Source organism: Oryx dammah, unplaced genomic scaffold (assembly GCF_014754425.2).
Source record: "Oryx dammah isolate SB20612 unplaced genomic scaffold, SCBI_Odam_1.1 HiC_scaffold_11, whole genome shotgun sequence".
Classification (NCBI taxonomy): Eukaryota; Metazoa; Chordata; class Mammalia; order Artiodactyla; family Bovidae; genus Oryx; species Oryx dammah.
Genome location: NW_024070195.1, coordinates 40,846,069 through 40,872,989, shown reverse-complemented (window position 1 = coordinate 40,872,989; position 26,921 = coordinate 40,846,069). Strand labels below are relative to the sequence as shown.

The 26,921-nt window shown below is 37.9% G+C and overlaps 1 protein-coding gene across 1 annotated transcript in view; it reads right to left on the bottom strand.

Annotated features, from left to right (window-relative positions):
- Positions 1–26,921, bottom strand: part of SRPK1 (SRSF protein kinase 1) — a 68,590-nt gene that overhangs the window by 32,720 nt on the left and 8,949 nt on the right. Inside the window, 3 exon segments of the mRNA XM_040249836.1 lie at positions 698–785; positions 1,699–1,807; positions 2,636–2,754. Coding sequence (XP_040105770.1) covers positions 698–785; positions 1,699–1,807; positions 2,636–2,754 — 316 coding nt within the window.

Below are 26,921 nucleotides of genomic sequence, written 5' to 3'. Positions count from 1 at the left end.
TCAGGAAAGGAAGCACAGTGATTTACTTTGGGGCATGAGTTCATCTTGTTACAAACTAGCACACTGCAAGTACTTCCCTGAAGCTCTCTTGGTCTAGCATCCTCACTTTTCTGAATGAAAAATCTAAGGCTCAGAGGAAATAAAAAAATGAGTTGAGGATATATTCAGATAGAGCCGGTCCTAAAAACTCAAGTCTTCTCACTTGGGATTCAAGCTTCTTCTACCTCACTGACATTTCCTAATTTTTAAGAAAACTGAAAATAAGTTTTTGAAAATATTTACCTAAGTTTCCAGGTAACATAAGGGAATTAATAACTACAGTGCTTATTTTTATATTAAGTATTTTTAAAGATTTTAAAACAAAATAGAAGTTATGTATTTATTCACACTCCTTTTAACCATGACAGGAAAGAAAAACACTGTGTTACCTGGCACATAAAACATGCTCAATAAACATTTTTATTTGCAAGGTTTTTTCACTGTGCATGTATAGGGAGAGCAGCCACCACAGCATATTCTACCAGTTCCCTACCCAATACACAGAATGTGTAAATACTGTCTTCTTCTACCTCTTTAAGGATACTGGAACTTTACAGTAAAACTTAGCCATATCAAAAAGTATATACTTGGTATGTCTTAACTTGAATAAAACTTTATTTATTTATAATGCAGCTCACACATACAATCTAATACTTACTGATTTCAGCAACCGGATTTCATCAAGTGCAGTTTCAGTATAATGTTCAGCACTTTTAACTACTTTCATTGCCACGAACTTCTTTCCCCTAAGAAACAAATACAGGCAATTAAGACTAAATGTCTTACCTTTCAGTTATGAAGCTAAGATTTAACCATAACTGAGAGACAGTGATAGAATGAATACTGATTTCATGTTTCCCTGGTACTCAAAAACAAACTACTACTTCTGTGGGATCATCTCCACCTGTTAATAGCACTAACTGGCCAAACTAAACTTATAAGAAGAAGAAAATCTGTTCTTAGATAATGTCAGTCATCAAACATTTTCTCTGAGTTAAAATCTACTTTCTGAATGCTCCATGAACCCATGTAAAACCATGAAATGGAGATAAGTAAGGGGGGAAACTTCACCAAATCAGAAGTATTCTGTATACTTATATAGCAAAACCTAAAAGGTTAAAAGCTATAATATTATATTTTCCTCTAGGAAGCCAGAAGAAATACTTGGGTGAAAAACTGATAAAAATAGTGTATAGATAGCAATTGCTGTCTCATCAAAGATAGAAGATACACTTTAAGGTAAACATCCAATGTTAACTGCCTGTGATTTTTATGTAGAGGTTTTAGACTGTATGGTTGAGCAAATCTGTTATAGAAACAAATCACAAGAAAATAATTTCACACAGGTTGGTCTAGGATACCATCTAAAAATTTAGCTCTATTCCAGTGGGAAAAACTATGAACTAATATACTATACTTTCTTTGACTATATGTAATGTTTTGAATTTGGGAGTTTCAAAAGCCTTACTGATAATAATTCAATCAATCTTGTGTCTCCTCTAAGGTGCTGCTTCACCAGAGGACAGTCATTTGCCCAAGAATATAAAGATTATCAACTATAAGATTTTTTATTAAGAAATCAGTCTAGAGCTAGACTAAAGGTGGAAAATCAAACACAAACATTTAGGAATCACCTAATCCTCTTGTACTAAAACTTACTGAATATCCCATGATAGCCACACAGTTGAAAAGTGTCCCCAGCCCAACTTTCGGATCACATGATATCTCCCATTGAACAGATCTCCAATTTTCACAAGATGATAACCTCCTGGAAGAAACAATAGAGGGAAAGAATCACTTACTTAGGGAAAAAAAAAAAAACACCTCACATTTTCCAACATTTATAAATCTTCAGCAAATAAAAATGGTTTCTTTTAATACAATCAATTCAACAAAAGAAAATTTAAAATCAAGTCAGCAACACAGTATTACTGAGCTCATGTTAACCTGAAAAAAAAAATTACTTTTCCAAAACACAGCACAACAAAACAGAAACCAGAAGACCAGAAAAGGCTGACAACAGTGGCAGGAATCAAAGGATTTAAACATCTATCTCTGCCTGCTGAGAAGAACCAAGTTCTCCTCAACGGTAAGATACAGTCTGTTATAAGATCCGATCCTACCCAAGAATCCTGTAAAGTTTTGTAAAAGAAACAAAATACATCAGGCAATCTTATGCCATGATTTTTAAGTATCCGTAATTCTAATATAATGTAGCTTAGCAATCATCACTTTGAGAAAAGAGTAGTGAAAATGAGTTTTTCAAAAGTCTACATACCAAATCTTATCATTGTTCACTTCTGGATGACAGCATTATAGACGACTTTTGTTTTCTTTTTGTTTAATATTATTTCTGAAATTTTCTAAGGAAAATATGCACTATCATTTTTTAAGGAAAAAGGGAGTAGATACATTTAATTTAAACTAAGCTTTAATTAAGTCAAACTAAAAGGGAATACTAATTCCTATACTTAGAGAAAAGGATGCAATAAGCAGAAAGCATTAACACCATTTATGCTGATAGATCAAATATTCAAATGAAAGAGTGTACACATGAATTACATCTTTCTTGGTATTTCCTCACAGAAAACCTTACCTTTGCAGTAATCATTGGGATCTTCCTGCTCATCATCATCAGATCCCAGGATCTCCTCTTCCTGCTCAGGTGGGTCACTCTCAGAGTGTGGAGCAGAGCCTCGGGGCTGAGGTTCAGATCTAAGAAATAATACAGACATGTTCACTCCATGTGAGCAGAAGAAAACAGGACCCATGAACAGACAACACAAACAGAATGTTATGCAGTGGCAGCCTGGGAAAACACTACCTACCACTTTACCTCGTGCTAGGAAAAGCCTAGTTTTAAAAAGTCAGTACATGATTAAACAAAACCTGGAAAATACATATAAAAAGTATAAAGGGGAAAAATTACGTGAATCTCAATATTCAAACAGAACTGCTGGTAAAACTAGATCTTCCTCGAGTAATTTGCTGTTATTTTTATAAAACAAAAACATACTTTATAAACAAATCTGTATCCTGCTTTTCCTATGATATTGTTAACTTTCCCCCTCACTCCTACACAATCTCTTAAATCTTACTTCCCTTAGTGGTATCACTATCTACTCTGGTACATTCTGTTCAGCTGGACACTTGTTTCTAATTTTTCAGTACTAAAAATTAAAGCTGTTGAGTATTTTTAGACAACTTTTATTCTGCATTTAGAATTATTCCCCTAAACTACCAGATAAAGATAGAAACATTTTCCCTGTTTATAAAAACAACACATTAAATATAGGAAATTTGAAAAATAATTATTTTGTTCTAAAACATCTCTACTTTGAACATATTAACACTTTGGATTATTCCCAGTCTGTGCCCACAAATGTTTTTTATATAGTATGACTTTTCTGAAAGAGCTGTAATGAACTACATCTCCAGCCATTTATGGGCTCCGAGTATTCAAGTATTACTAAATTTCAAAAACTTGGTTTATTTGACAGGTTAAAATGTTATTTTATAATGTGCTAAACACTTAAAACTGATTTCTTTCTCTACATGCCATCAGTTAGTTATATCAAAACTTTTGAGCACTGAGTAAGTAGTTCAGGAGGCAGAAAAACTTGGATTTGCATTCAGGCTCTGATACTTAAAAGCTGCCTGCTTTGGGACTGCCCTGGTGGTTCAGTGATTAAGACTCTGTACTTCCACTACAGCGGATGCAGGTTCAATCCCTGGTTAGGGAACTAAGATCCCACATACTGCCTGATGTGGCCAGAAAAATCACAAACATACCAAAAAAAAAACAAAAAAAAAACCTGCCTGCTTCATGAAGCTTTGAGCAAAAGAAGCAGTGTCCACATCACTCTTTTCAGCAGTTGCAGGAAAAGGAATTTTAATTCCCATTTCCCAGTATTTTATTTGCATTTCCAAACCTTTTTCATCAGACTGTTTTTTTTTTTCCAAAAGATTCAATTCAACAGAAAAAAATTTAATAGCAAAATTAATGGGCTGCTGAGACTTAACTATATTGGCAAGCATGACTAGATTGGGATTTTCAGTGGCCATTCCAACTTGCCTCAACTCTTGGTACCTTCTGTCCCTCAGAGGATACAAAAGTAGTTACAAAACTGCATGATTCAATTCTTAGTGAAAGCATGTCTTTGGGAAACTTCCCTGGCCTACTTTCCTAAGTGGGAATGAGTCTGAATGAACATTTCCAGATTTACTAAGACATGTTTCTAAAACAAATTCTCTGATTTCAAACTTGTTGTCTTACTATTTTTAAGAACTATAATTGAGAATTTTTTGAAAAGCAGTGAAACATTAAGTTGCGAAAAACAGACATGAAATTCCCACTTTTTTTTTTTCTCTTGAATGTTCCTTTCCTACAGACTCTTGTATTGTTTCAATGATGTACTGCCTTCTTTCATCTTTAGGATAGGATTTATAGTCTCTAAGTTTCCTTTAGATCCTTGTATTATCTTGGCTTTCTCAAACCACCCATGTTTTACTAACCCATGCTTTTACACATGTCAATCAATGAACATCAGACAACTGAATAAAAGCCTCTGCCAGAAAAAGACAAAAACCCAAAAAATAAAGAAAATTTGAGAAAACAGAGACAGTTACTATTAGATAGTGAGGAGAAGATGATAACATGATTAAAGAGTTCAGTATCACTGTAACTTTGATTGATGGTTGTTATAATAGTATAAAATTTCTGAAGAAATACTACAGAAAGAATTTCAGCTCATTAACACTTGACCCTAAAAACCAGTCTTCCTAGAACTAAAAGGAAGAGTTCTAAAATAGTTTCAGTCTGTGCTTTAAAACTTACCATACCTATCAATATTTCATGTCACAAGTATATGCTATTTATATTTAGAAGAAAAACCATTGTTACAGTAGTTTAAAGGTCTCAAAGCATACAAAATTTAACCCAGTACATCTACAAAATCTCCAATATAAACTGAAATGAACAACAGATTAAAATTTAATAGCAGTATGCTTCCAAAGAAGTCAAATAATTTATAACCCAATTAAAACACCAGTAACATTAGAAATAGGAATACACTTGGGTGTGGTATAGAGCAGAATCAAGGCAAAAATTTGGGAAGAAAGTGGAAAGCAGTGGAAAAGCTTGACAGTTTTGCTCTCCTTATACTTCCAAGCTTGTTCTGACACAAAGTCTGGAGTGTGAATCAAGAGGTAATAAAAGTCAAGTTAGAATGTTTTCTCTGATCTCAAAGGATCCTTTCAACTCAAGATTCCATTTCTGGTATAATCATCACTAATCACTCAATAGCAAACCAAAGTACTAAACAAAAATTTACTGAGTCTTTTGTAGTCAAATACTATATATTAATAATCATCATAAAGAATATGCTATTTATGAATGTTCACTTACACATTTTATGAATTCATACATTCAAATTAGCCACACCAACTCCCCACCCCTCCATTTTCTAAAGAATAAATGATGAATAAATTCCTGTAGTTTAAAACAAAAAGTTAAACCAAAGAAACTGTTAAGTCCATTCTGACTCACTACATTGGTTTATAACCTACTAGTGGATTGGATTTGAAAACACTTTCCTGGAAGTTACTTTAACTTCTGTGTGTGTGTGTGTGTGAGTAGCTCAGTTGTGTCTGACTCTTTGTGATCCCATGGATTGTAGCCCACCAGGCTCCTTAGTCCACAGGATTCTGCAGGCAAGAGTACTGGAGTGGGTTGCCATTTCCTTCTCCAGGGGATCTTCCCAACCCAGGGATCAAACCTGGGTCTCCCACATTGTAGGCAAATTCTTTACCATCTGAGCCACCAGAAAAAATATAATTCACATGTCATAAGTTCACCAATCTAAAGTGTACACTTCACTAGTTAAAGTATATTCAGAGTTGTGTAATCTCATTACAATCTAAATTTAGGACAGTTTTATCCCCCTCCCTCCAAAAATAAGCCCCAACCCATCAACAGCTACTCACTATTACACTCTTCCCCCAGACTCTGGAAAACACTGGTCTACTTTATGTCTTTATGAATTTGCCTATTCTGCACATTTCAGATACAGAAAATCACATATTATGTGATCTCACTATTCTCACTTAGCATGTTTTCAAGGTTTATCCATGCCATAGGGTGTTATCAGTACTTCATTAATTTTTATGGCTGAATAATGTTCCATTATATAGATAGGCCAGACTGTAATTTACCCGTGCATCAGTTGATGGACATCTGTTTCTACTGTTTAGCTATTACGAATCTTGCTGCTATGAATGCTCCACAAGAAGCATATGCAATCGTGTTCACAGCAGCACTGTCTGAAATAAGGAAAAGCAGGAAACAACTAAATGTCCATCAAGAGGAGAGACAGGGAAGTTATAGTATTTTGATAAAATATATCCAACAGTAAAAATGAAGAAGTTACATCCATCAGCATGAATGAACTGCACAAACATAAGATGGAGCAAACAGCAAGCTGTAGAATACATACAATGCATCCCACCTTCAAAGTTTAAAAACATACAAAACAGCCAATGTGTAGTTAAAATATAAATAATTGCACAACTGCAACTAGTCAGTAAATAATTGTGGAGCTCTGACACACAGTATGGTAATTATAGACAATAAAACTATATTATAAACATCAAACTTTCTAAGAGGCTAGATCTTAACTCCTACCACTGGAAGAAATAATGAGATGTAACAGATATTAGTTAACAGTACAATGTCCATCACAATGTGATATAAACCCATCAAATATGCTGTCACATTAAACATACACAATATCATATGCCAATCATATCTCAGTTTTTAAAAAGCTGAGTAAAAAGAATGAATAAAGTAACAACACAAAAGAAATACAAGACAAATTCAGGATAGCTATATTCCACAAGTGAACTACTAATATAGAGATATGATCAAGGAGGAGTACACATGGCATCATATACAGCAATGAGATTTTCTTAGGCTGAGTAGGAGCTACTACTATTTGTTATTTTAGTTTATAGTTCAAATGTTTTATTTAAAAACTATTGGCTCTGATTGCTTTTAAGTATGACTCCAACACATGGCTGGCTTAATGCCATTTGGCTAAATCATTATCATACATTTGGAAATCTTATTGACCTTACCCATCAAACTACCCCTCAAAGTGCCTTTACACTGCCTGAGGTTGCTGCTGCTGCTAAGTTGCTTCAGTCGTGTCCGACTCCTGTGCAACCCCACAGACGGCAGCCCGCCAGACTCTGCCGGCCCTGGGATTCTCCAGGCAACAACACTGGAGTGGGTTGCCATTTCCTTCTCCAATGCATGAAAGTGAAAAGTGAAAGTGAAGTCGCTCAGTCGTGTCCGACTCTTCGCGACCCCATGGACTGCAGCCTACCAGGCTCCTCCGTCCATGGGATTTTCCAGGTAAGAGTACTGAAGTGGGTTGCCATCGCCTTCTCCGGCCTGAGGTTAATCATGTTTTTATCACAAAATACAAATGGCGGCAATGAGGAGAGATTCAATTGCATGCCTAATTCATGGGGGAGAAAAAGGTACCTGCAAAAAATTTTTCTATAGTTTTTGTTTTTTATGGAGAATAAAAAATTCAAATAAATGAAAAGTGTACACAGAGAATTTAAATAATAAACAAGCTTGATCTAAATTGATACATTCATATACATAACTTTATGCCCATTAAAAAAACCTAGCATACTATAGAATAAAACGAAAATATCTTGGTAGATCTTGATTTAAAGAGGAAATGAAATATAAAATTTCTAAGTATTTAGATATAAGTGCATTACATGTTAAAATCTATGATATACTCAGTTTTACTGAACAAAAAAACAAAATGCCTACATGGATATAACAATCATGTAGATTAAAAAATTGAAGAAACACTCCTAAAAAGCAACAAGTCCAGACAGTAAGGTCAAGTGCTACTACATTTTCAATGAAGAGTTAATTGAGTAGTTCTTTTTAAAAAATTCTTTTAAAATAAAGTGTACCAGTGTATCTCTAAGAGCTAGAAAAGCTCTCCAGTTAATTTGAGAGCACTAGCATAAACCGACATTCAAAGCAGAAACCCTGACATCCAAAGCAGTCACAAGCAACTCATCTACAGAATGAGGACACTAGCTGCTGTGAGAACTTGACATTTAATATAATAATTAGCATAATCTTATTATGTATGTGTGTGTGCTCAGTCGTATCTAACTCTTTGCGACCCTATAGGACTGTAGCTCACCAGGCTCATCCATCTATGGGATTTTTCAGACAAGAATACTGGAGCGGGTTGCCATTTTCTCCTGCAGGGGATCTTCAAGAATCAGGGATCAAACCCACGTCTCCTGCACTGGCAGGTGGATTCTGGACCACTGAGTCACCTTTTACATAGGTATTGATTAATATATATTACTTATCATTAATGCATTTTAAAGTACAGGTACATATTTAAAAATAACTATGAGAAACTGGAACCTTTGTGCTTTGCTGCTGAGAATGTAAAAATGGTGCAGGTGCCATGGAAAGCAGTATGGTGGTCCTCTCACCGCCGCCCCGCCCCCCGCCCCCCCCACCCCGGCCGATTAAAAACAGAATCACTATATAATTCAACAATTCTACTCTGGGCATATACCTAAAGAGTTGAAAGCAAAGACTCAAAATGTTTAACAGATATAGAGTTTCGGTTCTATGAGATGAGAAGTGTTATGGGGATGGATGGTGGTGATAGTTGTATAACAGTGTGAATGTATTTAACATGACTGAACTGTACAGTTAAAATGGTTAAGGTGGTAGATTTTGTTATGTGTATTTTACCACAATTTGGGGATAAAAAAAATCAACACAGGAAAAAACCAATCCCAAAAACATTATGAGAACTTGTAACAGTGCCTTAGTATGATACTGTGATGCCACGACAATATCTAGACTCCTAGATCTTTTCACTAAGCAGGCAATAAAGACTAAAGCAAAAAAAAGTCACCACTTTATTGTTAGTGTAAAATAAATGAATATAATTTGTAATCAATACTAGCAACTAAGTAATTTACAGCACATTCATGTAACTGGAGAGGTACTATTCAAGGAAAGTTAAGACACACCATTATGATGAAAAAGGCAAGTAACTGGATAATACATGTATGTTTGTGTGTCTGCTTTGATTTTTTAAAAAATGTATACAGGTACATATATTAGTAAACAAACTAAGAATTGCAAGGATACAGACAATTGTTAATGGGGTTGGTTCCCCTCTTGGAAAAGAGTGAAGAAATAAAAAAATTTTGTCTTAATAGTACAATTCTGAATTGTTGGCATCTTTTCCTATGAGAATTACTCAGGAAATAGCCACATCATTTCAAAAATAGGCAAAATTTAAAAAAAAAATACAACTTACTGTTAGGTTGGGAACAGTGCAGGGAGACTGGACTTCTCTCATGCTCAGCTGCTTCTTCTGTCTGGTATCATTTACTTTTAGGAAATAACCCTCCACAACTTGGCAAGGCTGCCAATCATCTAGCCTAACTACCCTTCCTTCCCATAGGTAAACACCTCCCTTGAATGATCCAAGCAAGATCTAGAAATCTTTAGGGAAGGACAGAATGGATGTTGAAAGTTCTACTTCTGAAATTTTAAGCAATAAGAACCAAGCAATTGTCAGAGGGGAGTACTACCACCAAATAGGAGGCAAATGTCTGAAATAGAAAAATTAAGCTAAGCCATTTACTGGCTAGGAGTGGAGAAAAACAGGCAAATCCATGGAGATATATTCAGAGTCCAGCCTCACAGATTAACCCCTCTTTGTTGTTTAGTTGTTAAATCGTATCTGACTCTTGCAACCCCATGGACTGTAGCCCACCAGGCTCGTCTGCCCATGGGATTCTCCAGGCAAGAATACTGGAGTAGGTTGCCATTTCCTTTCCCAGGGAATCTTTCCAACCCAGGGATCGAACCCATGTCTCCTGCATTGCAGGTGGATTCTTTACCACTGAGTCATCAGGGAAGCCCCATTAACTCCTCTAGATACAGCCTGGGAAGTGAGTTTGAATTTGGTTACTTTCAACAAGAAGCATTCTAAATAGGTTATCTGCATAATTAGGTAACAGTCACAATAATTTTGAATGATTTCACTTATATTTATCCTAAAAATTAAGATAAGCACCCACACCACATACACTTTATACCAAGGTCAATTTCTTACATATTGTTAAGAAGCAACCACTGGGGGAAACTGGACAAAGGCTCCCTGGGACCTCCCTGTCCTGTCTTTGCAACTTCCTGTGAATCTGTAATTATTTTAAAACAAAAAGAGTGTTTTATTATAGAAAAATTAACACATACACAAAGATTTAGGTATAACAATGGCTATCACAGCATTTATTAAAGCAAAAAGCTAGAAACAGAAACTAAAATAGACTGCACAATTACATTTATATCATCTCTTCACGCAAAGCCAATAAAACTAAAATAAAATGGTAAATCTACTACACTGTAGAAACAGGGAGAGAGAGAAATGCTCTGGCAATCTAGGGGAAAAGAAAAGTGTCAGGTGACCTGAAGCGGAGAAGGGGGACAGGAATGCAGGTTGAGAAGAGGGATGGTAAAAAGGGAGCTTAACTCAAAGTCTGTATAATAAAGTTGACACTCCACACAGCAGACATCCAGATCCAGGAATCACAAAAGGTTCCAAAGAAGACAGACCCAAAGAGATGCACACCAAAACATTATAGCTGAAATCTCAAAAGTTAAGGACAAGGAGAAAATACTAAAAGCAGCAAGAAGAAAACAACTTGTTATGTGGCAAGGGAACCCCCATAAGATTATCAGTAGATTCTTCAGCAAAAACTTTGCAGGTTAGAAGGAAATGGCCGATACAGTCAAACTGCTAAAAGAAAAACCAAAAGGACAAAACCTTCTAACCAAGGATACTCTACCTAGGAAAGTGATTCAGAATTCAAGGAGATAAGAGTCTTCCAGACAAACAAAATCTAAAATTGTTCACCAGTACCAAACTGGCCTTAACAAAAATGTTAAAGGGATTTCTTTAAGCTGGAAAGAAAGAGTGCTAATTGGTAATAAGAAAATATATGAAAGAAGAAATTTCACTGGAAAAGTAAAAATAAAGTGGACTAATCACTATTATAGCTATTAACAGTATGAGGGTTAAAAGCCAAAAGTTGTAAAAATAATTATGGTAACAATAATTAAGGGATACACAAGTAAAATGTGAGATCAAAAACATAAAATGAGGGAAGGAAAGGAAAGAATAAAAATGCTGAGCTTCAGAACAGGATCAAACTTAGTTGCTACTAACTTTATAAAATAGACTGTTACATATGCAAGCCTGACAGTAACCACAAAGCAAAACCCAGAAAATTTAAAAAGATAAAGAGAAAAAAATGTAAATAACTCACTAAAAGAAGTCATCAAACCACAAAGGAAGAGCAGGAGAAAATAAGAGAGGAACTACAAAAACAGCCAGTAAAAAATGGCAATAAGCACATACTTACCAATAATTACTTTAAATGTAAACAGACTAAATGTTCCAATCAAAAGTCAACAGAATGGCTGAGTAAATTTAAAAAGAAAAAAAGAAAAAAACAAGACCCACCTACAAGCAACTAGACTCACTTCAGATGAAACAATACATACAGATTGAAAGTAAAGGGTAGAAAAATATTCCATCCAAATGGAAACTAAAATAAAGCTGGAGTAGCTATAACTGTTGGAGAAGGCAATGGCACCCCACTCCAGTACTCTTGCCTGGAAAATCCCACGGACAGAGGAGCCTGGTAGGCTGCAGTCCATGAGGTCGCTGGGAGTCGAACATGACTGAGCGACTTCACTTTCACTTTTCACTTTCATGCCTTGGAGAAGGAAATGGCAACCCACTCCAGTGTTCTTGCCTGGAGAATCCCAGGGACGGGGAAGCCTGGTGGGGCTGCCGTCTATGGGGTCGCACAGAGTCGGACATGACTGAAGCGACTTAGCAGCAGCAGCAGCAGCAGCAGCAGCAGCAGCTATAACTGTATCAGACAAAAGAGGCTTTAAACCTAAGACTGTATTAAACAGACAAATATGGGTATTACAAAATGAGAAAGAAGACAATCCAATATGAAATATAATATTTATAAGTATTTATACACCCAACAGGCTTCCTTGATGGCTAAATGGGTAAAGAATCTGCCTGAAATAAAGGAGACAGAGGAGACATGTATTCAATCCCTGGGTTAGGAAGATCCTCTAGAAAAGGAAATGGCAACCCATTCCAGTATTCTTGCCCGAACAATTCCATGGACAGCGGAGCCTGGCAGGGCCATAAAGAGTCAGAATGACTGAGCAACTAAACATGCGGCATGCACACACCCAACAAAGCAAGAGCTAAAGATATAAAGCAGACATATTATTAAAGAAACAGACAGCAATACAATAACAGTAGGGACTTTAGTAACCCACTGAAGTCAATGGAGACACCATCCACACAATCAATTAGGAAAAATAAGCACTAAATGATACATTAGACCAGATGGACTTAACAGATACATTCCATCCAAATCGACAGAAAACATTCTTCTAAAGTATACATGGAAGATTTTCCAAGACAGATCATATGTTAGGCCACAAAATAAGTCTTAATAAATTTAAGAGGACTGAAATTATATCAGGCATCTTTTCTGACCATATGATATGAAACTAAAAATTAAGTACATGGAGAAAACTGAAAAATTTCACAAGTATGTGGAGATAAAATAACATGCTGGACTTTCCTGGTGGGACAGAGAATAAAAATCCACCTGCCAATGCAGGGAACACGGGTTCAATCCCTGGTCCAGGAAGATCCCACATAACAAGGAGCAACTAGGCCTGCAAGCCTCAACTGCTGAGTCCACATGCTGCAGCTACTGAGGCCCGTGCCTAGAGCCTGTGCTCCACAACAAGAGAAGCCACACAAACGAGAAGCCCATGCACTACAATGGAGATCCAGTGCAACCAAAAATAAACTAAAAACAAAAATCAATATGCTGCTGAACAACAAATGGGCTGTTTCTTCTTTAGAAAAAATCAAAAGAAAAATAAATACCTTGAGACGAAAATGGAAGAGTAACATACCAAAATTTGCGGGATGAAGTAAAAGCAATTCCAAGAGGGAAGTTGAGAGTGATAAATGCCTACCTGAAGAAATAAGTCCCAAGTAAACATCCTACCTTTCCACCTCAAGGAACTAGAAAAAGAATAAACAAAGCCCAAAATTACTAGAAGAAAGAAAATAATGATGAGAGCAGAAATAAATGAAATAGATTGAAAAGACAAGAGAGAAGATCAACGGAACTAAGAGCTAATTCTTTGAAAAGGTAAACAAAACTGACAAACCTTTAGCTAGACTCACCAAAAAGAGAAGACTCAAAATCAGAAATGAAAGAGATGTTACAGCTGATGCAACAGAAATACAAAGGATGGTAGCTGATATTATGAACAATTACATACCAACAAATTTGACAACCTATAAGAAATGGATTAAATTTCTAGAAACATACAACTTATCAATACTGAATCATGGTGGAATACAAAATCTGAACACAGACTGATTACTAGTAAGGAGATTAAATCAGCAGTCAAAAAACCTCTTAACAACCAAAGTCCAGGATCAGTCAGCTTCACTGGTGAATTTAATAAATATTCAAATAAGAATTAATACCAATCCTTCACAAACTCTTCCAAAAAACAGTAGAGAAGGGAACTCTTCCAAATTCATTTTGAGGATAGCATTACCCCAATCCCAAAACTAGACAAGTATGCCACAAGAAAAGAAAATTACAGGCCAGTATCACTGATGAATATACATGCAAAAATCCTCAACAAAACATTAGTAAACCAAATTAAATAATACATTGAAAAGATCATATATCATGATCAAGTAAGGTGTACTCCAAGGATGAAGAATGGTTCAACATCTGCAAATCAGTCAACATGATATAGCACATTAAAAAATGAAGGACAAAAGTCTCATGATCTTCTCAATAGATGCAGAAAAAGGATTTGACAAAATTCAGCATCCACTTACGATTAAAAACTCTCAACAAAGCGGCTATAGGGGAAATATATCTCAGTATCATTAAGGCCAGATGTGACAAGCCCACAATGACCATCATGCTCAATGGTGAAAAGCTGGAAGCTTTTCCCCTAAGATCAGGAACAAGACAGGGATGCCCAGTCTCACCACTTGTATTCAATATAGGACTGAAGTCCCAGCCAGCACAATTAGGCAAGAAAGAGAAATAAAAGGCATCCAAATTAGAAAGGAAAAAGTGTAACTGTTACTATTTGCAGATGACATGACACTACATCTAGAAATCCTAAAAACTCCATCAAAAAACCCATTAAGACTAATAAATAAAAGGAGTCCAAATTGGAAAGGAAGAAGTAAAACTGTCACTGTCTCCAGATAGCATGATACTATTCATAGAAAATCCTAGAGATAACACCCAAATACCACTGGATGTCATCAATGAACAGGCAGAATTGCAGAATACAAAATCAACACACAAAACTTTGTTGCATTTCTATATACTAATAAACTATCAAACAACCCAAATTACCATCACATCTAAAAGAATAAAATACTTAGGAATAAATCTAACTAAAGAAAAAGATCTGTACTCAGAAAACTGTAATACACAGATGAAAGAAACTGAAGACAACACAGATGGAAAAATTAGCTGTGTTCAAAAACTGGAAGAATTAATCCTGTTAAAATGACCATGCTACTCAAGGTAATCTACAGATTCAATGCAGTTCCTATTAAAAACACCAATAGCATTTTCCATAGAACTAGTAATTCTAAAGTCTGTATGGGAACACAAAAGATTCTTAAGAGCCAAAACAATCTTGAGAAAGAATAAAAGAGCTGGAGGTATCAGATGCCCTGATTTTAAATTATGTCACAAAGCTACAATTATCAAAACAGTACAGTAATGGAACAAAAATGGAAACACATAAATGGAACAGAACTGGGTGCCCAGAAGTAAACTCATGCACTTATGTGATTAACCTATGACAAAGGAGGCAAGAATATACAACGGGGAAAAGACAGTCTCTTCAGTAAGTGGTGCTGGGGCTACCCTGCTGGTTCAGTGATACAGAATCTGTCTGCCAACACAGGAAACATGGGTTTGATCCCTGATCTTGGAAGATCCCAGATGCTGCAGAGCAACTAAGCCCATATGCCACAACTACTGAGCTGGTGCTCTAAAGCCTGGGAGCTGCAACTACTGAGCCCATGTGCCGAAACCACTGAAGCCATGTGCCCTGGAGCCCACGCTCTGCAACGAGAAAAGCCACCACATCCAGAGCCTGCACCCTACAACTAGAGTAGCCCCCACGCACCACAACTAGAGGAAAGCCCACCCAGCAACAAAGGCCCAGCACAGCCAAACATAAATAAACAAACACAATTATATATATATATGTAATAAGAGAAATAATAGCCTATGTGTATGCTAGGGGACATGGGTCAATTTTTAAAAAGTGGTGCTGGAAAAACTGGACAGCTACTTGTAAAAAAATCAAATTAGAACATTTTCTCACACCATATAACAAAAAAGCCTCAAAATGGAATATACTTTTCTGGAAATTTTTTAGATTATTATGCTCGTATTTTACATAAAGTTTAGAAATGGCTTTATAGATTATTACAGGGATAGGAAATTTACATGTCTTCATGCATTCAGTACTTTACTTAGTTACACAGTGTACAGTGGTATTATTTCAAAATGGAAATATGGAGCTTCAATTACAACATTACAACATTAATTATCATTACCTTACACTAAAGTAGGTTACTAGAGCAATGTCAAAGAATGGGCCCAAGAGTTACTACAGCTTCTGCCACCTAGGTTTTTCATCAGAAATAAAGAACTGTGATATCACAGAAACCTACTATCCCAACATATTGTGATAGAGAAGTTTTAAAATCATACTTTAAAAGTTTACTTAAAATCATACCCAAATCTTGGCTTCTAAACACCAGTCCTCACTAACAAGAACCAGGGCTCCTCAAAGAAATGACTGATTCCAGGGTTGGGGCAGAAAAAGCACAAGATAAACACAGAATTATCTTGTACCAGAAAGTATAGAAGTGCTCAAAGAATAAAGGAGACATGTCAGAGAACCAAAAGCCAGTGTGAAGGGGTCCCAATGGCCAAATATGAAAGAATGTGAGCATCATAATAATGAGTACAATTGATTAGACTCTACTGAATAAAAGAGACCCCATAAATTTATGCTAATGTTGATGGCTAGAATGATAAACAAATGAATGGAGTAAAGGGAAAGTTTTCTAGTAACACAATGCTTACCAATTAACTACATAGAAGAAAATCATAGAATTAGGTGATTAACATTTTGTAACCATCATATCAATAACTGCTTTAGGTGAGAATCAATAGTGAATGCTGAAACAGTGAAATTTTGACAAGGAAAAAATTATACATACAGGTCAAAATATCTCCCAGAAATAATTTATGAATTGCAAAGAGGAAAAAATCGTAATTTTATGGTAAAGAAACCTGGTAGTCATTACGTTAACTTAGCAAAGATAACATCACCAATACTGAGACAGGTAACAATTGTCTTCCTGATGTGATGCCCCAAGGAAGATACATTTCACTTAGGCAGTGCCAACACATATATTCAGCTTATAAGCTGAATCACAAGGAAACAGAAAAAAAGCAAATTGAGAGAAATTTCAGAAACAAATGGCCTATATTCTTAAAAAGCACCAATGTCGGGAAACACAAAGGCAGGCAAGGAATTGCTGTAGATTTAGGAGACACAAAAACTAAGTCAGTGCATGATCCTGGGTTAGATACACCAGAAAAAAACCCTTTTTCTACAAAAGACATTGAGACAACTGACAAAAATTCAAAAATTGAATAAGATCTAAATTAAATACTGTATTAACACTTTATTTCCTATTTTGATAATTAAATTGTGAATATATAAATGAATGTCTTTGTTCGAACGGACTATGTAAAGTGTTTGAGGGTAGAGGTACGTAATAGTTCACATATAAAGGTTTTTTTTTCCCCTCTCAGGCATCCACATTTTGCACTGATACACCTAAGATGGCAACACAAACTTCTGTAGAGCCTGCTTATTTTCTGGAAGGTTTACTGACATTTATGATTAAACAGCCACTAGATGGCAATAGTGATCTCTTCATCTCAGCAGCCTAGGCTTCTACAGGGAGCATTTTGGACTTATACTTAAAAAACAAAACCAAAAAACTGGCAATCTTTAATAAAGCACTAATATATAATAACATAATAATAACTGTCGGAGAAGGCAATGGCACCCCACTCCAGCACTCTTGCCTGGAAAATCCCATGGATGGAGGAGCCTGGTGGGCTGCAGTTCATGGGGTCGCAAAGAGTCGGACACGACAGCGAGTTCACTTTCACTTTTCACTTTCATGCACTGGAGAAGGAAATGGCAACCCACTCCAGTGTTCTTGCCTGGAGAATCCCAGGGACGGGGGAGCCTGGTGGGCTGCCGTCTAGGGGTCACACAGAGTCGGACATGACTGAAGTGACTTAGCAGCAGCAGCAGCATCACTCAACTGAAAACCATTACACCCCACCCCAACCCCAGCAATCACCTAATGAAATCAGACTGTGAAGAGTTATTAAATGTCAAATATTGAAGTGTTTTATGTGGAAGGAAATCAAGAAACTTAAGCAGCAGAAGCAGTGCTTTAGAAAAATTCTTCTGACAAGAAGATGGTAAAAGTGTATGAGGGCTGGAAACCAAAGATGCAGGAGACACAGTCAAGGTCTCTGGTGTTAGGAGACTTAGGTTTGATCCTGGTTCTATAGTCTGCTAGAGCCCCATGACTTTGGATGAACTGCTAACTCAAGAAGCTCTCTGTGCTTCAGCTGCTCAGTACCTAAAATGAGGGCAGAAAAATACCTACCCTCTGAGGAACACAGTGGTTCTTTTTATCCTGTATCAGTGGCTGATACATAAATTTTAGCATTACATATATGAAATAATGGAAAAGAAGCAAGCAAACATTTGTTCCTTTAATTTTTACTGAGTGCCAACAGGTATGTGAGGTACCTTCCTAGGCACTGGAAATGCAGCTGTGAGGAAAAAAGGGTTCCGGGTCCTCGCCATGTTCACATGCCAGCACAAGGGGACAAAAAGAGCCCCAGTTTATCTAACTGTCTGGTTTTTGAGCTTCAGCTGGTGAACTGCTAAACTTGGGAGGACAGAAGTCCCATCAAAGTCTTCTCTCTTAGTGTCTCTCAAGGAGATACATGTTCTATTACGTCAGGCTATGAGAAGGGCTATTAAAAAAACGTAAGTAGGGTAAGGAGACAAGAGTATGCTGACGTTATTTTAAATAAGGTTGTGACATTTGAATAAAGAGGTGAGAGATGCTAGAATTTCACCTGGAAAGATTCAAAAATAAAACAAAAGTCAGGAGGAAGAACTGATTTGAAGATGATGTATTTGGGGTCTTAGAAATGATTTAGCTCTGGCTTCAAAAGACAAACTAAAACCTGACTGGAAAAAGCACCTCAGAAACTAGTTTACTTACATGCGAACTTTAGTCTTCTATTTCTTTCTGCCTTGGGGAATGAATAATTGCAGGCGCTCCTATGGCAGAGAACTATCATCAAGGAACCACTTTATGGGTTCAACTGTATCCCCCTCAAAAAAGAGTTTGGCAACAATGAAACAAAAATCTGAGTGCCTAAGTTTATCAGATAATATGTACACAAAAGTAAACAAACTGTCCCTGATCTTTGGTAATTCTACGCCAATCTAGACTTGATTCATACATACACATATGAGAAATACGCACAGATGAGTTAGAAGCATTAGCTCAACACATGAACAGCAGTAAGAAATGTTACATTAACCGTCAAAGGTAAACCTGTTTAAGGTAAGGGAGAACCCATGGACACGGGAGTAGTCACCAAAGCACTTTACTCCAGCTGAGTACTGAGCAAGGCACGCACGCACAATTTCATCATCAGAGCCTCACCAGCAGCTGACACGGCAACGCAGGCTCAGGGAGGCACATGATATTGTCCAAGTTCACCCCACAACCACGTTAGAGGCAAGGTGGAATCTAGGACTATGGGATTCAAAAAGACAAGCTCTTTTTGGTAAACAGTATGTGAACATGAGTTTCCCAAGTGGCACAGTGGTAAAGAATTCATCTGCCAATGCAGGGGACTTAAGAGACTTGGGTTCTATCCCTGAGTCAGGAAGATCCCCTGGAGCATGAAATGGCAACCCACTCCTGCATACTTGCCTGGAAATTTCCATGGACAGAAGAACCAAGCAGGCTATAATCCATGGGGTCGCAAAGAGTCAGACACAACTTGGCGCGTGTGCATGCACACAGGAGAGCACACACCTCTACTACCTTTCCACCTACAACACAAGCATGCTGCTGCTGCTGAGTTGCTTCAGTTGTGTCCGACTCTGTACAACCCCATGGACCGCAGCCTGCCAGGCTCCTGTCCATAGGATTCTCAGGACAAGAACACTGGAGTGGGTTGCCATGCCCTCCTCCAGGGGATCTTCCCAACAAAGGGACTGAAACAGGGTCTACTGCACTGCAGGCAAGATTCTTTACCGCTGAGCCACCAGGGAAGGGAAGCAACACAAGCATGTTACCTAGTTTATGTCATTATATTCTTAACACTAGCAAAGAAATATGCAGCATACAATTCTTGCAAAATCTATTCTCAAAAGCAAAGGTAGTCATGGAAGAGAAAAAGAGTATCAAGGGATCTTGCCACCAAGCTCATGTATAGAAAGGACTCGACATCTGTGGTTGAACAGCTTGGTTGAAAAGACATTCAAGATCCTTCACATGCTGAAGGGCAGTACCTCAATCAAGAGCAAAGTGAATGAGAAGATACAGTTGCCCCAAAATTACCTTTATTATTAGTTACAAAATAAGACTACTTTAGTATTTCAGGTTCTCCATAAGTCCACCCCCAAAAGGACAGGTAGCATTGTTCAAAATGCCTAGTCACTCAAAACAAAGAATTTAGAATTTGAGTAAATTAAACAATATATATAGGTCATCAACATGACTCACGATACCACCACCAAACTTCATGTCACTGATGACTGTTCACCACTACTGGTGACAATTCTTACATACTAGTCAAAATATATATCATATGTTCTCAAACTTTTTGATAGGCAATCTTTAAATATCTACTGTGCAAAGCATTTAAGCCACCAATAAATTACCCAATAGCAATGAATTACATCTGACCTTAACCTTCATCTATATAACCACAGGCTCATCATTGTACAAATGAGTATGATTTGTATTTGTCTACCTCCTGCCAGCTAACCTCTCCGTCCAGTGCTACTATACTTTTCTGAAAATGAAGTTTATTTCACTTATTTTGTGTATATTTTGTGTATAAACCACTTATTTTGTGGTTTCTGACAACTTTCTGAAACCACTTATTTAGAGAGTTGAAAAAACTAGATACTGTGGTCTTCATAGCTAATCTCATGGATCTTTTTCAAATTCCAAGTTAATCCTCTAGGAAGAGGCACACAGAACCACAGGGTTTTTCCACAACTGTGCTTACTATAACTTTTGGGAGAAGCGCTAAAGACAGTAGTAGGCCTAATGAATAGGCCGATTAATGACAACTCTCACCCTGAAGACTCTACGGCAGAGATTACAAACTGGAAAATTCTGAAAGAGATGGGAATACCAGGCCACCTGACCTGCCTCTTGAGAAACCTATATGCAGGTCAGGAAGCAACAGTTAGAACTGGACATAGAACAACAGACTGGTTCCAAATTGGGAAAGGAGTACATCAAGGCTGTATATTGTCACCCTGCTTATTTAACTTATATGCAGAGTACATCATGCAAAACGCTGGGCTGGATGAAGCACAAGCTGGAATCAAGACTGCTGGGAGAAATATCAAAAACCTCAGATATGCAATGACACCACCCTTATGGCAGAAAGTGAAGAGGAGCTAAAAAGCCTCTTGATGAAAGTGAAAGAGGAGAGTGAAGAAAAAGTTGGCTTAAAGCTAAACATTCAGAAAACTAAGATCATGGCATCTGGTCCCATCATTTCATGGCAAAGAGATGGGGAAACAGTGGCTGACTTTATTTTTCTGGGCTCCAAAATCACTACAGATGGTGATTGCAGCCATGAAATTAAAAGATGCTTACTCCTTGGAAGGAAAGTTATGATCAACCTAGATAGCATATTCAAAAGCAGAGACATTACTTTGTCAACAAAGGTCCGTCTAGTCAAGGCTATGGTTTTTCCAGTGGTCATGTATGGACATGAGAGTTGGACTATAAAGAAAGCTGAGCACCGAAGAATTGATGCTTTTGAAGTGTGGTATTGGAGAAGACTCTTGAGAGTTCCTTGGACTGCAAGGAGATCCAACCAGTCCATCCTAAAGAGATCAGTCCTGGGTGTTCATTGGAGGGACTGATGTTGAAGCTGAAACTCCAATACTTTGGCCACCTGATGGGAAGAGCTGACTCATTTGAAAAGACCCTGATGCTGCGAGGGATTGAGGGCAGGAGGAGAAGGGGACGACAGAGGATGAGATGGTTGGATGGCATCATCAACTCAATGGACGTGAGTTTGGGTGGATTCCAGAGTTGGTGATGGACAGGAAAGCCTGGCATGCTGCGGTTCATGGGGTCGCAAAGAGCCGGACATGACGGAGCGACTGAACAAACTGCAGGCTGTAAAATCCTGCCTCTAACTTTTATAATAGTTTTTTAAAAATTAAAAGTCACATTAAAACAAAAATTTCCAGGGTCTCTCAAAATATCAGAAGACCTGGTAACATGACTCATCTCACAGAGCAAATGAGAAAGCCCACCCCATATTCTAATAATCACCATTCCCTTTGGGCTTATTAATCATATGCGTCAGAAGCCATATTCTAAAAATAAATTAACACAATCACAAATTATTGTACATACAATATTCATTCTAAACTAAGAACACAGATGACCCAAACTCTATAAGATTTTTAAAAAGCCAAAGATGATGTAAAATGAAGCAAAAGTTAAACAAATGAATCTCTGTACCAGGTGGTAACATAATCACACAGCAAGAAACCAGCTCACATAACTTTAAAACTCAGGAATTTGACTCTACACCCCTAGTGAAAAACTATGCCCTAAGAACAACAATCTGAAGAAATCATCAGCTTTCTTCAGTAATCATATTACTGGTGGTAGTATTGACATTGTCATTCAGACTATTTTGTATTCATGCTGTGAGGAAAGAAAATGAATAATCATGTTGCTGCTGTTGAGAACTGGGGTTTTCAATTTGAGAGAAAGGAGACAGAGATGTAAGATCTAAGGAAAATCCCTGGGTCATTCAATTTGATTTTCAAGTGTAACATAAACTCGTTATTTTTTTAAAGAGAAAAACATAACTTACTTCCTAACCACAGACAAGTCCTAGAAACAATGACTAAATTTAGTAGAAATAAGTGCCCTGATTGTGATTTCTAAATGTCATTTCTCACTAAAAGAGTATTCTTAGAGAAAGGGCTACTTCCTAGTCTGGGGCAGAAAATGTACAAGTCTGAACAAACTATCACATCAGACACCAAAAACTATCAAAAATGCCTCAGGTTGAGTCAAAACGACTCAGGAGCCATCATGAAGGGACTCCTATTGGCCAAAAATAGGACAATCAATAGAAATAACAACTATACACGCTACAAAATGCACAAACAGTAAAAACATGGTAAATCAAAGAGGTGAGTCACAAAAGACCCACATATAGTATGATTCTATTTATACACAATGTCCAGCCTAGGCAAATCTATGGAGAAAGAAAGTAAATTAGTGGCTGCCGACAGGTGGAGGTCAGATAGATTGGGAGGTAATGAGGAGTGGCTGTAAATGGGTACAGCATTTCTTTTTGAGGTAATGGAAATATTTCAAACTTACCAGATAGTGGTAATGCTTGCAAGACTGTGAACATACTGAAAACCACTGAACTATACACTTTACACAGGTGAATTTTATGGTATATAAACTATACCTGCATAAAACTGCACAAAACAGGGACTTCCCTAGTGGTCCAGTGGCTGATTCTGCACTTCCCATGCAGGAGCCCAGGTTTCATCCCTGGTTGGGAAGCTAGATCCCCCATGCCATGACTTCCATGCCACAACTAATAGGCTGGTGCAAAAGTAACTGCAGTTTTTGCACTGTTGAAATTTGCCATTTGATGTTGGAATACATTCTTAAATGTGGTTATGTCATAGATCATTTCAATGTGCATTTCTCACTTTATGGGGGTTTTTTGCTAATGATTTATTACTTGCTGCTAATGACAATACTGTTTTATATTTATTTTGGATTATGGAAATGATGTCAGACAAAAAGCAAATCTGCACAATTTTCTTATCTTTCTATACTTCTATTTATTATTTTTGGTTGCCCTGGGTCTTCACTGCTGCTCACAGGCTTTTCTCAGCTGCAGCGAGCGGGGGCTACTCTTCGTTGCGGTGCCCAGTCTTCTCTCACTGTGGAGCACGGACTCTACGAGTACGGGCTTAGAAGTTGTGGCTCGCAGGCTCTAGAGCCTGGGCTCGGTAGTTGTTGTGCACGGACTTAGCTGCTCTGAGGCGTGTGCAATCTTCCTAGATCAGGGACTGAACCCATGTTCCCAGCATCGGCAAGTGTATTCTTATCCACTGTATCACCAGGGGAGTCCCTCGAGCGATTTTATTTGAGTTCAAAATGAGTCATAAAGCAGCAGAGACAACTCGCAACATCAACAAGGCATTTGGCCCAGGAACTGCCAACAGTGCAGGGCTTCCTCAAGAGGTTCTGCAAAGGAGATTAGAGTCTGCACAATGAGGAGCACAGTGGCTGGCCAGCAGAAGTTACAATGACTAACTGAGAGCCATCATTGAAGCTGATCTTCCTACAACTACACAAGAAGTTGCTGAAGAACTCAGTGTCAACCATTCTACAACTGTTTGGCATTTCAAGCAAATTGGAAAGATGAAAAAGCTCAGTAAGCTGAGCTGACCGAAAATCAAAAAAATCATTATTTTGAAGTGTTGTCTTCTCTTATTCTATGTAACAACAACAAATCATTCCTCAATCAGATCATGATGTGTGACCAAAAGTGGGTTTATATGACAACTGGCAACGACCAGCTCAGCAGCTGGACAGAGAAGGGGTTGCAAAGCACAGGTCATGGTCACTGTGCGGTGGTCGGCTGCCCACCTGACCCACTGCAGCTTCTGAATCCCGGCGAAACCACTGCATCTGAGAAGTCTGCTCAGCCAGTTGATGAGATGCACCGAAAACTGCAATGCCTACAGCCGACACTGATCAACAGAAAGGGCCCAATGCTTCTCCACCACAACACCTGACCGCTTCACAAGTTCAACAAACTGGGCTACAAAGTTTTGCCTCATCTGCCATATTCACCTGACTTCCCCCTAACCAACTACCACTTCTTCAAGCATCTAGAAAACTTTTTGCAAGGAAAACACTTCCACAGCCAGAAGGCAGAAAATGCTTTCTAAGAGTTCGCCAAACCCCAAAGCATGGATTTTTACACTATAGGAATAAACAAACTTAATTCTTGTTGGCAAAAATAGGCTGATTATAGTGGTTCCTATTTTGAGTAATAAAGATGTTTGAGCCTGATTACAATGATTTAAAATCCACAGTCTGAAATGGCCATTACGTTTGCACCAACCTAATAAAAATTTGGCCTTGGAATGCAGAATGAAGCAGGGCAAAGACAATAGAGTTTTGCCAAGAAAATGCACTGGTCATAGCAAACACCCTCTTCCAACAACACAAGAGAAGACTCTACACATGGACATCACCAGATGGTCAACACCAAAATCAGACTGATTATATTCTTTGCAGCCAAAGATGGAGAAGCTGTATACAGTCAACAAAAACAAGACCGGGAGCTGACTGTGGCTCAGATCATGAACTCCTTATTACCAGATTCAGACTTAAATTGAAGAAAGTAGGGAAAACCACTAGACCATTCAGGTAGGACTTGAATCAAATTCCTTATGATTATACAGTAGAAGTGAGAAATAAATTTAAGGGCCTAGATCTGATAGACAGAGTGCCTGATGAACTATGGAATGAGGTTCCTGACACTGTACACGAGACAGGGATCAAGACCATCCCCATGGAAAAGAAATGCAAAAAAGCAAAATGGCTGTCTGGGGAGGGCTTACAAATAGCTGTGAAAAGAAGAGAGGTGAAAAGCAAAGGAGAAAAGGAAAGATATAAGCATCTGAATGCAGAGTTCCAGAGAATAGCAAGAAGAGATAAGAAAGCCTTCTTCAGCGATCAATGCAAAGAAATAGAGGAAAACAACAGAACGGGAAAGACTAGAGATCTCTTCAAAAAAATAAGAGATACCAAGGGAACATTTCATGCAAAGATGGGCTCAATAAAGGACAGAAATGGTATGGACCTAACAGAAGCACAAGATATTAAGAAAAGGTGGCAAGAATACACAGAAGAACTGTACAAAAAGGAACTTCACGATCCAGATAATCATGATGGTGTGGATCACTCATCTAGAGCCAGACATCCTGGAATGTGAAGTCAAGTGGGCCTTAGAAAGCATCACTACGAACAAAGCTAGTGGAGGTGATGGAATTCCAGTTGAGCTGTTTCAAATCCTGAAAGATGATGCTGTGAAAGTGCTGCACTCAATATGCCAGCAAATTTGGAAAACTCAGCAGTGGCCACAGGACTGGAAAAGGGCAGTTTTCATTTCAATCCCAAAGAAAGGCAATGCCAAAGAATGCTCAAACTACCACACAATTGCACTCATCTCACATGCTAGTAAAGTAATGCTCAAAATTCTCCAAGCCAGGCTTCAACAATACGCGAACGGTGTACTTCCTGATGTTCAAGCTGGTTTTAGAAAAGGCAGAGGAACCAGAGATCAAATTGCCAACATCCGCTGGATCATGGAAAAAGCAAGAGAGTTCCAGAAAAACATCTATTTCTGCTTTATTGACTATGCGAAGCCTTTGACTGTGTGGATCACAATAAACTGTGGAAAAATCTGAAAGAGATGGGAATACCAGACCACCTGACCTGCCTCTTGAGAAACCTGTATGCAGGTCAGGAAGCAACAGTTAGAACTGGACATGGAACAACAGACTGGTTCCAAATAGGAAACGGAGTATGTCAAGGCTGTATATTGTCACCCTGCTTATTTAACTTATATGCAGAGTACATCATGAGAAACGCTGGGCTGGAAGAAGCACAAGCTGGAATCAAGATTGCCGGGAGAAATATAAATAACCTCAGATATGCAGATGACACCACCCTTATGGCAGAAAGTGAAGAGGAACTAAAAAGCCTTTTAATGAAAGTGAAAGAGGAGAGTGAAAAAGTTGGCTTAAAGCTCAACATTCAGAAAATGAAGATCATGGCATCCGGTCCCATCACTTCATGGGAAATAGATGGGGAAATAGTGGAAACAGTGGCAGACTTTATGTTTTGGGGCTCCAAAATCACTGCAGATGGTGATTGCTGCCATGAAATTAAAAGACACTTACTCCTTGGAAGGAAAGTTATGACCAACCTAGATAGGATATTCAAAAGCAGAGACATTACTTTGCCAACAAAGGTCCGTCTAGTCAAGGCTATGGTTTTTCCTGTGGTCATGTATGGATGTGAGAGTTGGACTGTGAAGAAGGCTGAGCGCCAAAGAATTGATGCTTTTGAACTGTGGTGTTGGAGAAGACTCTTGAGAGTTCCTTGGACTGGAAGGAGATCCAACCAGTCCATTCTGAAGGAGATCAGCCCTGGGATTTCTTTGGAAGGAATGATGCT